Source organism: Phyllobates terribilis, unplaced genomic scaffold (assembly GCF_046119375.1).
Source record: "Phyllobates terribilis strain yellow unplaced genomic scaffold, ASM4611937v1 Scaffold_11__3_contigs__length_659146591, whole genome shotgun sequence".
NCBI lineage: Eukaryota > Metazoa > Chordata > Amphibia > Anura > Dendrobatidae > Phyllobates > Phyllobates terribilis.
Window position 1 is genome coordinate 573,676,902 of NW_027362771.1, and position 15,922 is coordinate 573,692,823.

Sequence of the window (15,922 nt, forward strand, 5' to 3'; positions counted from 1 at the left end):
ATATATCATTATACAGTGCAGTGTGATTATTATCAGTATATAGATATATCATTATACAGAGCAGTGTGATTATCAGTATTTATAGATATATCATTATACAGTGCAGTGTGATTATTATCTGTATATATAGATATATCATTATACAGTGCAGTGTGATTATTATCAGTGTATATAGATATATCATTATACAGTGCAGTGTGATTATTATCAGTATATAGAGATATATCATTATACAGTGCAGTGTGATTATTAGTATATAGAGATATATCATTATACAGTGCAGTGTGATTATTATCAGTGTATATAGATATATCATTATACAGTGCAGTGTGATTATCAGTATATATAGATATATCATTATACAGTGCAGTGTGATTATTATCAGTATATAGAGATATATCATTATACAGAGCAGTGTGATTATTATCAGTGTATATAGATATATCATTATACAGAGCAGTGTGATTATTATCAGTGTATATAGATATATCATTATACGATGCAGTGTGATTATTATCAGTGTATATAGATATATCATTATACAGTGCAGTGTGATTATCAGTATATATAGATATATCATTATACAGTGCAGTGTGATTATTATCAGTGTATATAGATATATCATTTTACAGTGCAGTGTGATTATTATCAGTGTATATAGATATATCATTATACAGTGCAGTGTGATTATCAGTATATATAGATATATCATTATACAGTGCAGTGTGATTATTATCAGTATATAGATATATCATTATACAGTGCAGTGTGATTATCAGTATATATAGATATATCATTATACAGTGCAGTGTGATTATTATCAGTATATAGATATATCATTATACAGAGCAGTGTGATTATTATCAGTGTATATAGATATATCATTATACAGTGCAGTGTGATTATTATCAGTGTATATAGATATATTATCAGTATACAGTACAGACCAAAAGTTTGGACACACCTTCTCATTTAAAGATTTTTCTGTATTTTTATGACTATGAAAATTGTACATTCACACCGAAGGCATCAAAACTATGAATTAACACATGTGGAATTATATACTTAACAAAAAAGTGTGAAACAACTGAAAATATGTCTTATATTCTAGGTTCTTTAAAGGAGCCACCTTTTGCTTTGATGACTGCTTTGCACACTCTTGGCATTCTCTTGATGAGCTTCAAGAGGTAGTCACCGGAAATGGTCTTCCAACAATCTTGAAGAAGTTCCCAGAGATGCTTAGCACTTGTTGGCCCTTTTGCCTTCACTCTGCGGTCCAGCTCACCCCAAACCATCTCGATTGGGTTCAGGTCTGGTGACTGTGGAGACCAGGTCATCTGGCGTAGCACCCCATCACTCTCCTTCTTGGTCAAATAGCCCTTACACAGCCTGGAGATGTGTTTGGGATCATTGTCCTGTTGAAAAATAAACGATGGTCCAACTAAACGCAAACCGGATGGAATAGCATGCCGCTGCAAGATGCTGTGGTAGCCATGCTGGTTCAATATGCCTTCAATTTTGAATAAATCTCCCAACAGTGTCACCAGCAAAGCACCCCCATGCCATCACACCTCCTCCTCCATGCTTCACGGTGGGAACCAGGCATGTAGAGTCCATCCGTTCACCTTTTCTGCGTCGCAGAAAGACACGGTGGTTGGAACCAAAGATCTCAAATTTGGACTCATCAGACCAAAGCACAGATTTCCACTGGTCTAATGTCCATTCTTTGTGTTCTTTAGCCCAAACAAGTCTCTTCTGCTTGTTGCCTATCCTTAGCAGTCGTTTCCTAGCAGCTATTTTACCATGAAGGCCTGCTGCACAAAGTCTCCTCTTAACAGTTGTTGTAGAGATGTGTCTGCTGCTAGAACTCTGTGTGGCATTGACCTGGTCTCTAATCTGAGCTGCTGTTAACCTGCGATTTCTGAGGCTGGTGACTCGGATAAACTTATCCTCAGAAGCAGAGGTGACTCTTGGTCTTCCTTTCCTGGGGTAGTCCTCATGTGAGCCAATTTCTTTGTAGCGCTTGATGGTTTTTGCAACTGCACTTAGGGACACTTTCAAAGTTTTCCCAATTTTTCGCACTGACTGACCTTCATTTCTTAAAGTAATGATGGCCACTCGTTTTTCTTTACTTCGCTGCTTTTTTCTTGCCATAATACAAATTCTAACAGTCTATTAAGTAGGACTATCAGCTGTGTATCCACCAGACTTCTGCACAACACAACTGATGGTCCCAACCCCATTTATAAGGCACGAAATCCCACTTATTAAACCTGACAGGGCACACCTGTGAAGTGAAAACCATTTCCGGTGACTACCTCTTGATGCTCATCAAGAGAATGCCAAGAGTGTGCAAAGCAGTCATCAAAGCAAAAGGTGGCTACTTTGAAGAACCTAGAATATAAGACATATTTTCAGTTGTTTCACACTTTTTTGTTAAGTATATAATTCCACATGTGTTAATTCATAGTTTTGATGCCTTCAGTGTGAATGTACAATTTTCTTAGTCATGAAAATACAGAAAAAAAATCATTAAATGAAAAGGTGTGTCCAAACTTTTGGTCTGTACTGTATGTATATGTATATATATATATAAAATCATTAAACAGTGCTGTGTGATTGCTATATAATTATATTATGGATAGTATTACATGTAGATTAGTATTGAGACTCCTTTGTGGATGTTATTGGAGACGGGCGCAGAAGACAGGATACTACTCAGGAGGAGGCGACCGGAGGAGGGGAGGACGGAGGGAGTGGGAAAACAAGGACAGTTGTGTCAGGCAGAGGGAGCAGTCATTGTAGGAAATGTGGATGAAGGATTATTCTCTGTCTGTCTGCGATGAATGGACCTCAAATAAGTCAGCGGGAATCCAAGACCTGAAGGGAGCTGGGAAAATACCACCATCATCCAAGATACTGGAGAAGAAGACTGCGTGGGAAAAGTGGGACCGTGGGGGACTAAAGAGGGACTGTGGGGAGGAAAAAAAGAGGGACTGTGGGGAGGAAAAAAAGAGGGACTGTGGGGAGGAAAAAAAGAGGGACTGTGGGGAGGAAAAAAAGAGGGACTGTGGGGAGGAAAAAAAGAGGGACTGTGGGGAGGAAAAAAAGAGGGACTGTGGGGAGGAAAAAAAGAGGGACTGTGGGGAGGAAAAAAGAGGGACTGTGGGAGCAAAAAAGAGGGACTGTGGGAAGGAAAAAAGAGGGACTGTGGGGAGGAAAAAAGAGGGACTGTGGGAAGGAAAAAAGAGGGACTGTGTGGGGGAGATAAGAGGGACTGTGTGGGGGGAGAGATAAGAGGGACTGGGGGGGACAAAAGAGGGACTGTGGGGATAAAGTGAGACTGCAGATTTTGTTGGACTAGAAAACTAGAAATCCATGTTTTTGGAACAAATTGAGATTTCTACAAGATGGGGAAAGCAGGCAGGAGTTCAGACAGAGAAATTTGAGGCTGAGGTAAAAAATACACAGCCGAGTATGTGAGGAGGACAAGAGAGGGGAGCAGAGTGTGAGAAAAGTGACAGAGATCTCTCCATACAAGAGGAGAGAGACGGAGGAGGGGCTGTGAGGACCACAAAGAGAGTGGGAATGAAGAGAGATGGGGGTCTCCACAAGGAGATAGATGGTTAGCAGCTAGGGTCTATGAGGACAGAGACAGTCTAACAGTACGGCCAGAGAGAAAAGACAGTAAAGGGTTTTTAGACATGAACAAAGGAGAGGTGGGCTTTCTGCTGAGAGGTCCATAGCGAATACCTGCACACTTGCTGCCGCCGCTATGTACTCCGGTGTGAGTGAATTGGACGAGATGATGATGATTCACTGAGACTTCTGGGAAAGTAAGAAGAGGAGAAACAGAGGAAATAAAGTGATCACGACTCCTCCACGACACAGCGCCGGCACCATGCCGGACATCAACTACCTGCTGTCTGTGTCCTGGGGATACATCAAGGTGGGAATCCCCGGTGGTGAGGTGCCGGATTCTGTTATCGTGACGTATATACAGTGGGTGGTTTCTAGCATCTGCTAAATTCGGCCATTGAGTTACTTTTTATGTGTTTTTTAATGTTCACACTGCACTTTTTTTATGGAATTTCTTTTTAGCGGGATCTGCAGGTACAATGGATCCCTCATAATCTGTAGACGCCACGATGAAGCATGGAGTTCTTTATGTCGGAGTCTACTGTATTTCTGGAATATTCGCTGTGTGTTTGTGAATGATGCGTGTTTTTATTTTCTTTTTGATTTCTTTCATCTCAATTTGTTTTTTTATTCTTTTGCTCGCAGTTCAAGAGAATGCTGAACCGTGAGCTGACCCACTTGTCTGAGATGAGCCGTTCCGGGAACCAGGTCTCAGAATATATTTCCAACACCTTTCTCGGTGAGTAACGCATCCGTCTTGTCTGTCTTTGTGATGAGCAATGGTTATGGGACGGGCGGTGGTCTATCTCTTGTGGGTGCCGATCCCCAACCTTAACCCTGTCACTGAGATACAGGGTTAGGGGTAGAAAACTGAATTTTTGCCCCGAGTGCCAGAAAACCTAGCTGTGGTTGCAGTTCATGTTGCATCAGTCGCAAAGTTTGTGGGACTGTAAATGGTCATTGTTTTTATGTTTTTTGGTAGGTGCCTGTTTTCTCTGACAGTCATACCAAAATGGAACTTTCTAATATTTTCCGTGTACATATCGATATCATGTCATACTGTGTGTATATATATATATATATATATATATATATATATATATATATATATATATATATATATATATATATATATATAGTAAGAATAACCCCATATATATGGAGGGAAAGACCTCAGTTGTCTTTTTTGGGGTCAATGGGCAGTTGTTCCTCAACACTTTCAGCACCACTTTCTTTGGTGGGTATTAGACTGGGCACCTGCCGGGACACTATTATCTAAGGGTCCATATTCATTCAGATATGTGACCGGTACCTGACGATCATCTTTAGTTCCTTGTAGTTTTTTGTCGTCCTGTTTTTGCTCTAATGGAGATCGGCTCTCCATGCACCGACTTCTGGGAGAGCTTGTGCTGATGTAAAGGAGCCGATCAAAGCAAGAAGAGCTGCAGTATAAGCATCATGGATGGAAAAAAGGAACAACATGGACACCAATGAGACATTTCTGGCTACTAGACACACAGTCTGATATAGACAAGGCGATCAATGTCCCTTTCACACAGGCCGCCAAATCCCCATACTGGAGCATATTTTCGGCAGCACACCCCTGGTTACACGGGGCAATGTGTTGCCGACATTGATGATTTTTATGCCGAAAAGCCAACAGAAGTGGTCGGTGGCATGATTATTTGGGCCGGTGGTCAGGAATAAGCGTTCTTTTGCATGTTCATTTGCTGATTGTTGTTCCATGTAAATTGGGTCTTTAGGCTATGTTCACACAGAGTTTTTTGAGGAGTTTCTTGGAATGGAACTGCTGCAAAATCCACCTCGAAAATGGGCTCAAGAACTCTCGGAAAACTCTTCCTGCCCGGAGAACACTACCTACCAGGTGGTCGGTGGCATGACTACTTGGGCTGGTGGTCAGGAATAAACATTCTTTTGCATGTTCATTTGCAGAGTATAGTCCCATGTAAATTTGGCCTTTAGGCTATGTTCACACAGAGTTTTATGAGGAGTTTTCTGGAATGGAACTGCTACAAAATCCACCTCAAAAATGGTCTCAAAAACTCTTCCTGCCCGGACAACACTACCTACCAGGATCTCAATGTAAAATGTCGTGTAGAATTGGTCTGAGGCTTTTATTATGCATTATGCCATAAAGACCTGATCTGGTGGGTTTGGTGTAGAGCAACCTCATCCAACTCTTTGGAGATTAATTGAACGACCAATCCCGAGTCAGAACTTCTCCAAAATAGCAAATTATCTTTTGGCAGAATGGGCAAAACTTTGCTCAGACACGCTCCAAAAATGTTGGAGAAAGCCTTGACAGAAAGTTGCAGGCTCTTAGGTTATGTTCTTATTGTTTTTTGAGGATTTTTTTTGGAGTTGTTCCTCTCCGTATTTTTTTTACTTTTTTTTTTAATAGTTAAAAAAAATACTTGGGAAAACTCTTCCAATTCATTTCTACAGGAAATTCATTTTTTGTGGAAAAAAAAATTCACATCATATTTTTTTAAGTGGATCCTGAAAAAAAAAATCTCCAAACGAGGCCCTCTCAAATCAAAAGGTTACAGGACAGGGGAAAAAAAGCCCTTCCTAAACCACTTCAGGAAAACTAAAACTCCTAAAAAATCCTAAAATAAAAGTTTCCTGAAGCTATCTCCACTGGAAAAATTTGTATTTTTTGAACACTGCTTTATAGCCACAAAGTAGGCTTAAATCCGTATAAACAGACCCATTGCTTTGGGAATGGGATTTCCTACTAGATCAAAAACATGTAATGGTCAGGTACCATATAGTGTATATATAACCTATGCACAAAAATTAGCACAAACCAACAAAATAATTAAAAATGTAATTAAAGCAGCATAATAAACTGCACAAATCCCAGTGGTCAAATTAGAACATTTTGCATATGGTGAACAAATAGAAAAAAAAATAATCACATTATAAAATACATATAGATGTAATATATATATACATATTTAGACCCAAGGCACCAGCCGCACCCAGTGTGCGTTTCGCCTTATGCTTTATCAAGGGAGTCATTTGGTAGAGAGAGGTCACCTATTTAACTTGGCACAAACCAATAGGACGGCCCATTTTTAGCATAAATAATTGGATACCTCATTACTCTGTGCCACTCGCACAGAAGTGTAAAAAATCCCACATAACATACATTTACATACGAATAATTAAAAAAAATTGGTGTTAATACATAGTGTGTGCAGTAATGATAATTATACAATATATGCGCAAAAATGTATTGATGTGAAAATGAAGTATAAAAAAATAAGTGACAAAAATAAAATGTTTTGAAAAACTAAATGTAATAAAATGGTAATAAATAAAATTCACAGTAATAATAACAATTTTTTTTTCATTTACTGTATATGAATATTCTGTTCCATGTATAATACAGGCAGGTAACTGTAGACATGTAGATTATTTGACTTAATTGACAAATAACATAAATATGTTCCACTGTTCTGGAAATTTATCGGAAGCTCTTATGGTAGTTTTTTTTTAATTTTTATTATTAATAATACTCATTTGTTTCATTGTACTTGAAAGAATTGTTAATGGTAAAACTCTTCGTCCAAAAATTGGTGTATTTTGCACTTCATTCCATATTTTATGTAGAAACCATGAAGGCTGCAGCTCTTTCTTTCTCTCTCAGAGCAGGAAATCCAAGCACCAGCTGTCTGAAAGCACCGCCTTGTCTTACCTCTGGCATTCTGTAGCCTCTTCTCTGGTTAGATGTAAGGCTGCTTTCTGATTCATATATACGAGTTTACAAGGGGGTGCAACTGCATCCTGACAAGGACATTTGTTGGCCAACTTAATTCCTTTTTAAGGCCATCAGAGTAAAGTTGGCCGAATCCACTGTTATCTGCGGGACCGTCTGACAGTCTAATGTATATGGGGGGGGGGGCTTCCCAACTCTATCTGATAGATGAAGTAAGGTGAAATCAGGATCTGGCCTATTGAAATTTTTAGTGGCCAATCCTTTTGTTCTCTGGGACAGGAGCGTCTGGAGGGCAGGGGACAGGAGCATCTGGAGGGCGGCGGGACAGGGGCGTCTGGAGGGCGGCGGGACAGGGGCGTCTGGAGGGCGGCGGGACAGGGGCGTCTGGAGGGCGGCGGGACAGGGGCGTCTGGAGAGGCGGGGGACAGGGGCGTCTGGAGAGGCGGGGGACAGGGGCGTCTGGAGAGGCGGGGGACAGGGGCGTCTGGAGAGGCAGGGACAGGGGCTTCTGGAGGGCACGGGGACAGGGGTGTCTGGAGCGGTTCTGTCATCAAGATCCTCTGTTTGGCGAATTCGGGAGAGAGAGCCGTTGGCCATATGATTGTTTGGCCGACGGCTATCTAAAGTGTATGGGGCTTTACCCCTTGTATTGGGCCACACTTCATTTGTCTGTTGCAGTCCTGTCTGTAGTTAGACCTCCTCACATCTCCTCCCATCTCAGGACCCTTAGTATATAGGTGTTTTTACAGCGCAACATTCAGGGGGCTTTCCTTTAACAGGATATAAAACAAGGGGGATGGGGGAGGTGTCATAAGGTTTTGTGATTCATGCTTCCCAAGCAAATAGAAAGTCAGTAATCCCATCATGTATTAATAAACCTCTGACGTGAGACTGATGTGAAACGCGATGACGATTATTTTTGTCTGCTGGTTCTAAATGTATATTTAGTTTGCCTTGAAAAAGTGTCTGCTGTGGGAAAAGGGGGCGAGACGTGTGCTGTCCCGCAGGGCGGATTACTGACGAAATGAGACATCTGTGTAGGACCGGTGCCTCATGATCACTCGGTGGTTGAAAACTACAATTCCCACCAATCCCTGAGAGACCTGGATGACGAGATGAGACGAGTTCATAAATTTTACATATTCTTTTCTGGAAAAGCCATTCTGCCTTCCATCGGGGGAGCTGCCACCTTGATGCCAGACCCCTAAACTTATATCTGTTTAGTGTTAAGCTGTTAGGACCCCATTCTCATTTAGTGCTACAATTCTGCAGATTTGCCTTTTAAAGAGTCCTCATTTTTTTCCATAAATCAATTGTACTTTTAGAGAAATCCCCTTCTTTCTCCTCCTGGACTGATCTTTCACTCTCAAAACTCTCGATACACGAGTAAAATGTGTCTTTAGTGAATACAGACTTTGCCATTACTGAGATAGGAGATGACAGTTGGTGTTCATAAAGTTCTATGGAGAACTGTGACTATCGGTTCAGGAGAACTTGCAGCACGGCCTCTAGCTCCTCCCTCTCCCTTTCCCCTCTTTGTCTGTGTCTGCCTCTAGCTCCTCCCTCCTCTGTGTCTGCCTCTAGTTCCTCCCTCCTCTGTTTGTGTCTGCCTCTAGCTCCTCCCTCTTCCTTTCCCCTCTGTCTGTCAGCCTCTAGCTCCTCCCTCTCCCTTTCCCCTCTCTGTGTCAGCCTCTAGCTCCTCCCTCCTCTGTTTGTGTCTGCCTCTAGCTCCTCCCCACTCCATAGAACTTTATTAGCACCAACTGTCATCTCCTATTTTAGTAATGGGAAAATCTGTAGACACTGAATACAGTATCTTACTCATAAATTGAGCGTGAAAGATCAGTCCAGGAGGAGAAAGAAGCGGATTTCTCTGATAAGACATATTACAAAGTTTCTTATTTTTATGTGTACTATTGTTTTATGAAATGAAAATTACTCTTAATGAATACGGCCATCAGTATTTTTTTTTTTTGCTTCCCAGTGTCACCTATAGGTGGCACTAGAGAGATAGATTTCTTCCTTCTGGAGGAGAGCTACTTAGCATACTTTTATATTGTCTCTTTACGCCAGCTTAATCTCCCTCCCCCCCTCCCTCATCCCCAAAAAATTTAATTTTTTAAAATATTTTTATTAATTTATTTTATATATTTTTAAGAAGTGCCGTTTACTTTTTTTATACAGGAGAGAAAGCTACAAGATTAGATGGCTCTGTGTTTTGTTCTCTGTGTACAGCAGGTTGTTGCAGTGAAATTGTATACTCCTTTACTGCTGCGTATTCCCTTAAAGGGGGGAGGGGTATGGGAGAAGTTGCATTAAGTTATACCAGTAACCACCAGTGTAAGGATAGCCGCACAGATGGATGTGTCAATTCGGCTACATAAATAGTGCAATCTCTTCCCATAAGATACATGATCTGACCATGATAAGGTGTTCTGGACTAGTAAACTGCACGTTTTCACCATCCTTCCTGTAAGATGGCCATGAGGAAACCTAGAACAGCTGTCCCTGGTGCCCTTTAAATGCAGAGCCCCCTGCCCCTGTGTCCTCACACACACCGTGCACCTCTGAGAGCAGACCCGTCCAGGGATCGATGGAATTGGCTTTACTTCACTTCCTCCTGTCCTTACCAACCCACCTCTTGAGGTTCGGTGTATCTGCAGTAGAAAATGGCTGCAAAATCTTCCAAGAAGAAAAAGTTTCAATAGGGTGCAGAAGGGGTAGATACTAAATAATATGGTTTATTCACCATCTATAATGGGGGTGAGGATTTATTTTCCGGACTTGTGTCCTCCAGACAAACAGAATGAAGTGGAGATCCCTTCCCCAACACAGAAGGAACGAGAAAAGAAGAAGAAACAGCAGACAATGTGCCAAATCAGTGGCGTCAAGAAGCTCACGCACAGCTCCAGCCTGACCAACTCTACAATACCTCGTTTTGGAGTGAAGACCGACCAAGAGGAACCTCTCGAAAAGGTAAAACCCTGGACATTAATTGCTCAGTATAATGGGAAAGATTTGTCATTAGTGTCCTAGGTACATGAATTTAGGAGTTGGGAGCGCTAATCTTTTCCATAGACCACCACTGTGGACCTCATTATGTTGGCACATGTTCATCCAAATTCTTCTGTCTTTCGAGGGTGCTTAGATTTTTCCAAAAAGTAAAGGACTGTCAAGCTCTGTACAGCACTCAACCCCTAGGGACAGACTGATAGGGCCAAGAGACACCAGCAAGACAAGGTAGTACAAGACTAGGGTATAAAGCTGAATTTTTGCTCCAGGCGATGGAAAACCTAGACACATCACTATTACTTCACCTTCGGTCCGCACTAGTTTCCATGTTGCTCTGTCTTCCAATCTAAATTTTTTTTTTTTTTAATGGGCGATAACTGAAAACTGTTAGTTTAATACAAACCATTTATCATTAGTAGGGAATAGAGCAGTGTCCCCAGTACTGGTACCTTGTTCATTAGCCAAAGTTACACGACTACAAAAATTGTCTCTGTAGGATCTAAGTGTCTTTACAGCTTACTGATTTTAATGGAAACTGTGTAATTCTTCACTTCTCTACTGTTGGTGCTTTGGAAGATTTTCACACTTGCTGCTGAGCGTGGTGATCGCTGCTGAGCGTGGTGATCGCTGCTGAGCGTGGTGATCGCTGCTGAGCGTGGTGATCGCTGCTGAGCGTGGTGATCGCTGCTGAGCGTGGTGATCGCTGCTGAGCGTGGTGATCGCTGCTGAGCGTGATTATCGCTGCTGTGCGTGATTATCGCTGCTGTGCGTGATTATCGCTGCTGTGCGTGATTATCGCTGCTATGCGTGATTATCGCTGCTGTGCGTGATTATCGCTGCTGTGCGTGATTATCGCTGCTGTGCGTGATTATCGCTGCCGTGCGTGATTATCGCTGCCGTGCGTGATTATCGCTGCCGTGCGTGATTATCGCTGCCGTGCGTGATTATCGCTGCCGTGCGTGATTATCGCTGCCGTGCGTGATTATCGCTGCCGTGCGTGATGATCGCTGCCGTGCGTGATGATCGCTGCTGTGCGTGATGATCGCTGCTGAGCAAGCTCATTACTGGGGTCCTGGCAGCAAGGCACTCTGTAATCAGCTTATTTTCAAGGATCCTTCTATATATCCTATTGATTTTCAAGCAGGGGTGTACAACTTAAGTTTAACAGCCCGTCTTGTTTGCGACTTGCTGTCTTGTGACTATTTTAGAGCTGTTAATTTGTGGTGAAAGAAATGGCGAAATCGCAGATAAGTCACACGCAAGTTGCAGTCGAATGTGTCTATGACAAGTGAGTCAGAAAAAAAGCAACACATTTGCAAACGTTTGCGACGCCATAGGAAATCATTTGATGCAACGTTGCAGTGCAATACAGAGATTTTAGTGTCGCCCGATACGTGTCACTGTGCAGCCCTCGCCTTATAGATGACGTCTTACTAGCGCTTTGCCAGTAAATTGCACAATTTTGCAAACTTTATGCTTTGTATTATCCTAATCTTGCAGCATTTTATCTTTTGATTGCCTTTTGCTCGCTTTCCAGGAATTGGATAATCTAAACAAGTGGGGCCTTAACATCTTCCGAGTGGCAGAATATTCCAATAACCGTCCGCTGAGTTGTATCATGTACACCATATTCCAGGTGAGCTGTATGTGGTGTATTAGTCTGGGCTGACATGGGGGCAACCATGTACAGACCGGCATGGCACCATGACCTTCTTCGATTGTGATGGCCAATGTGTCTATCATCTGGAAAAGAAGGACTTGCTTTCTGCATAATTCTGTTTTATCTCCAGCTATTGAGGGACTACAATTTCTGACATACTTTGCCCTTCCCTAGTGAGTAGTGTTGTGCTACATTACTCTTCGTAAAGGACCACTAAACCTAGCGGAGGTTAAAGGGGTTTTCCCATCTCTAAGATCCTATCCCAATATGTAGTAGGTATAATAATAATAATATTAGCAAATACCTTCAATTAGAAATGCAGCATAGTTTTTCTGATTCACTATGTCACTTACCCCATGTCCAGGGCATTGCAGGACCTTAGGTATCCATGGTTATGACCACTAGCAACTAGCTAGCTAACTTTCACTATATCAGTGGTCGTAAACATGGATACCTAAGGTCCTGCAATGCCCTGCACATGAGGAAAGAGACATAGCTAATCAGATACATATATACTACATATCTAATTGGAGGTATTTGCTAATAATAATATTATTATTATTATTATTATTATTACACCTACTACATATTGGGATAGGATCTTGGAGATGGGAATACCCCTTTAAACCTCATGCCCAATAGTTCCATCTTCAGCAGGTAGCAGACTGAAGCCTTGGCCTCTTAGCCAAGGGGGCATGGCTTGGCAATCTTTCGTCCCACTGCCAACAGGGCAGAGGGGAGAGGCTCCTGCTGCAGCCAGTTGACTAACAGCCACACACAGGGGAAGGGGCGGAGGGTGCCATGGTTAAGCTTTTACATATTTCCCAGATTTAATTGTAAGATGAGACAAAAAAATGAGACATTTTTCTACAATTCTTTTGAAAACAAAATGTATTTATTTTTCCTTTTCCCACAGGAGCGAGAGTTGTGTAAGACCTTTAAGATCCCCGTAGACACACTAATCACATACATGATGACCTTAGAAGATCACTACCATGCGGACGTGGCGTACCACAACAGCTTGCACGCCGCCGACGTCACGCAGTCCACCCACGTGCTTCTCTCCACTCCAGCATTAGACGTAAGAGCCCTCATGGGAATTTCGCACCATCATTTTGTCCATCTTCGAGATGATCGATTTGATTCGCGCTGTGTCCAGGCCCATCAGCCATGGCAGCCGATCTTCTCTTCTGACCCTGGTTACATGACCTCAGATGATGGCTTGTAGGCCCGTTCACTAGACCTGGGCAGCACTGATCGAATTGATCATCTCCAATGGCCGGGCGTTTCCCGAAAAATGGCTTTTTCTCAAAAACATTTTTGGCAAATTTACCAAAAGTGTCTAAAAGGAAAACTGTCTTGGTTACCTATAGCAACCAATCACAGCGCAGCTTTCATTTTACCAGCTCAGTTTTTGAAGTGAAAGCTGCGCTGTGATTGGTTGCTATGGGCAACCAAGCCAGTTTCAGTTTGATAAATGAGGCCTATTGTTTTTTCTTTTTGCACTTTATCACTACAGAGTTGTATCTCCAACAAAAAGTTTGCAATGACCTAACGTAGCAGAATCAGTCAGTGATGGAGTTACAGTCTGTCCTCCCGAGCCCTCTGAAAATATTAATAATGTACAATGTAAACAGATGGAGATAGCAACATGGACGTCACAAGTAACACAAGCCCGCACCTGATTACGTGGTCGCGTCCCTCTATCAGGTCCACCGAGCAGACATCTGCGGTATCACAACCCTCAGCCCATTCAGAGTCCTGTTTAATAATGTATCACCATGAAGTTAGAGAGTCACAGCTCGGGAAATAAGACGTCTCCATGTGTCCATCATGGAGGACGTGACTTCTGAGCGAGGCTGTCCCATCACAGTCCTACAGAGGACACCGTTTGTTGTATGCAAGTTTCATGTCATAACAGATTTATCAGTCCTAGCCCCGAACATCAGCGCTGGTGGCCAAAAAACCCAAACATGACATCACAGACACAGAACACTACACACATATATAAAGACCGACACCTCAATACACAACACTACATGCAGATACACAAAGGTACATAGACATTACACACACACACACATACACACACACATACATACACACACACACACACACACACACACATACATACATACACACACACACACACACACACACACACACACACACACACACACACACACACACACATACACACACACACACACACACACACACACACACACACACACACACACACACACACACACACACATATATATATATATATATATATATATATATATATATATATATATATATATATATGCATACATATATAAAAAGACATGCAAACATTACACATATTACACAGATATTGGCACTACACACATACAAAGGCAGAAACCTAAATACATAACTCCCACCAAAACTACACACGTGTGTGCGTGTATAATATATATATATATATGTGTGTGTGTGTGTGTATATATATATATATATATATATATATATATATATATTATATTATATTATATTATATTATATTTATACACAGCTCTGGCAAAAATTAAGAGACCACTGCACAGTTTTCTCTACATGTCTGACAGCCATTCCATTCCAGTGTCAGTTGAATTCCAACCACCGTCCACCTCATTCTACTTAATGTGCTTCTGATTATGTGATCACCTGAACCAAATCTAATGTAACAAGGGAAAGTATAAAAAACACTGCTGTGGTCTTCACAATCCTCTTGCAATAGGACAAGCTGGATGGCAAAACAAGTGCTAGGAATAGCCCAAAAGTAATTTGAATGAAAAAATAACTTAACCATGCCAAAGGAGCTGAAAAGAAAAGTCTTGAGTGAGGAAAAGAAGGGCTCAATTCTGGCTTTATAGCAGAGGGATACAGTGAGCGTCATGTTGCCTCCATCCTCAAAATTTCGAAGACGGCAGTCCATTACAACAAGGTCAAGCAGCAGACATTGGGGACAACAAAGCTACAGATCGGGAGAGAGCGAAAGCGCCTCTCCACTGACCGGGATGACAATCATCTTATTCCAATGTCACTCAGCAACCGCAGGATTACATCAAGTGACCTACAAAAGGAATGGCAAATGGCAGCTGGGGTGAAGAGCACGGCAAGAACAGTTGGTAACAGGCTCCGAGAGGCCTCAAGTCATGTAAAGCTAGAAAAAGCCTTTCATCAATGAGAAGCAAAGGAGAGCCAGGCTGAAGTGTGAGAAAGACCATAAGGATTGGACCAAAGAGGACTGGAGTAAGGTAATCTACTCTGATGAGTCTAATTTTCAGCTTTGCCCAACACCTGGTCTTCTAATGGTTAGACAGAGACCTGGAGAGGCATACAAGCCACAGTGTCTTGCACCCACTGTGAAATTTGGTGGAGGATCGGTGATGATCTGGAGATGCTTCAGCAAGGCTGGAATTGGGCAGGTTAATCTGTGCGAAGGAATCAAGCCGCATACAAGCTTATCCTTGAAAAACACTTGCTTCCTTCTGCTCAGGCAATGTTCCCCAACTCTGAGGACTGGTTTTTCCAGCAGGACAATGCCCCATGCCGCACAGCTAGGTCAATCAATGTGTGGATGAAGGAGCACCACATCAAGACCCTGTCATGGCCAGCCCAATCTCCAGACCTGAACCCCATTGAAAACCTCTGGAATGTAATCAAGAGGAAGATGGATAGTCTTAAGCCATCAAACAAAGAAGAACTGCTTACATTTTGTGCCAGGAGTACCATAAGGTCACCCAAAAGCAGTGTGAAAGACTGGTGGAAAGCAGCCAAGACGCATGAAAGCTGGGATTAAAAATCATGGTTATTCCACCAAATATTGATTTCTGAACTCTTCCGGAGTTAAAACATGA

At 42.1% G+C, this 15,922-nt stretch overlaps 1 protein-coding gene across 2 annotated transcripts in view; it reads left to right on the forward strand.

Moving 5' to 3' along the window:
* The window catches only part of PDE4A (phosphodiesterase 4A), a 121,427-nt gene that overhangs the window by 89,958 nt on the left and 15,547 nt on the right, over positions 1-15,922 (forward strand). For both annotated transcript variants that reach the window (XM_073654171.1, XM_073654173.1), the window contains 4 exons: positions 4,285-4,378; positions 10,182-10,360; positions 11,934-12,032; positions 12,973-13,137. In XM_073654171.1, the coding sequence (XP_073510272.1) occupies positions 4,285-4,378; positions 10,182-10,360; positions 11,934-12,032; positions 12,973-13,137 (537 nt within the window). The remainder of the gene's footprint in view (positions 1-4,284; positions 4,379-10,181; positions 10,361-11,933; positions 12,033-12,972; positions 13,138-15,922) is intronic.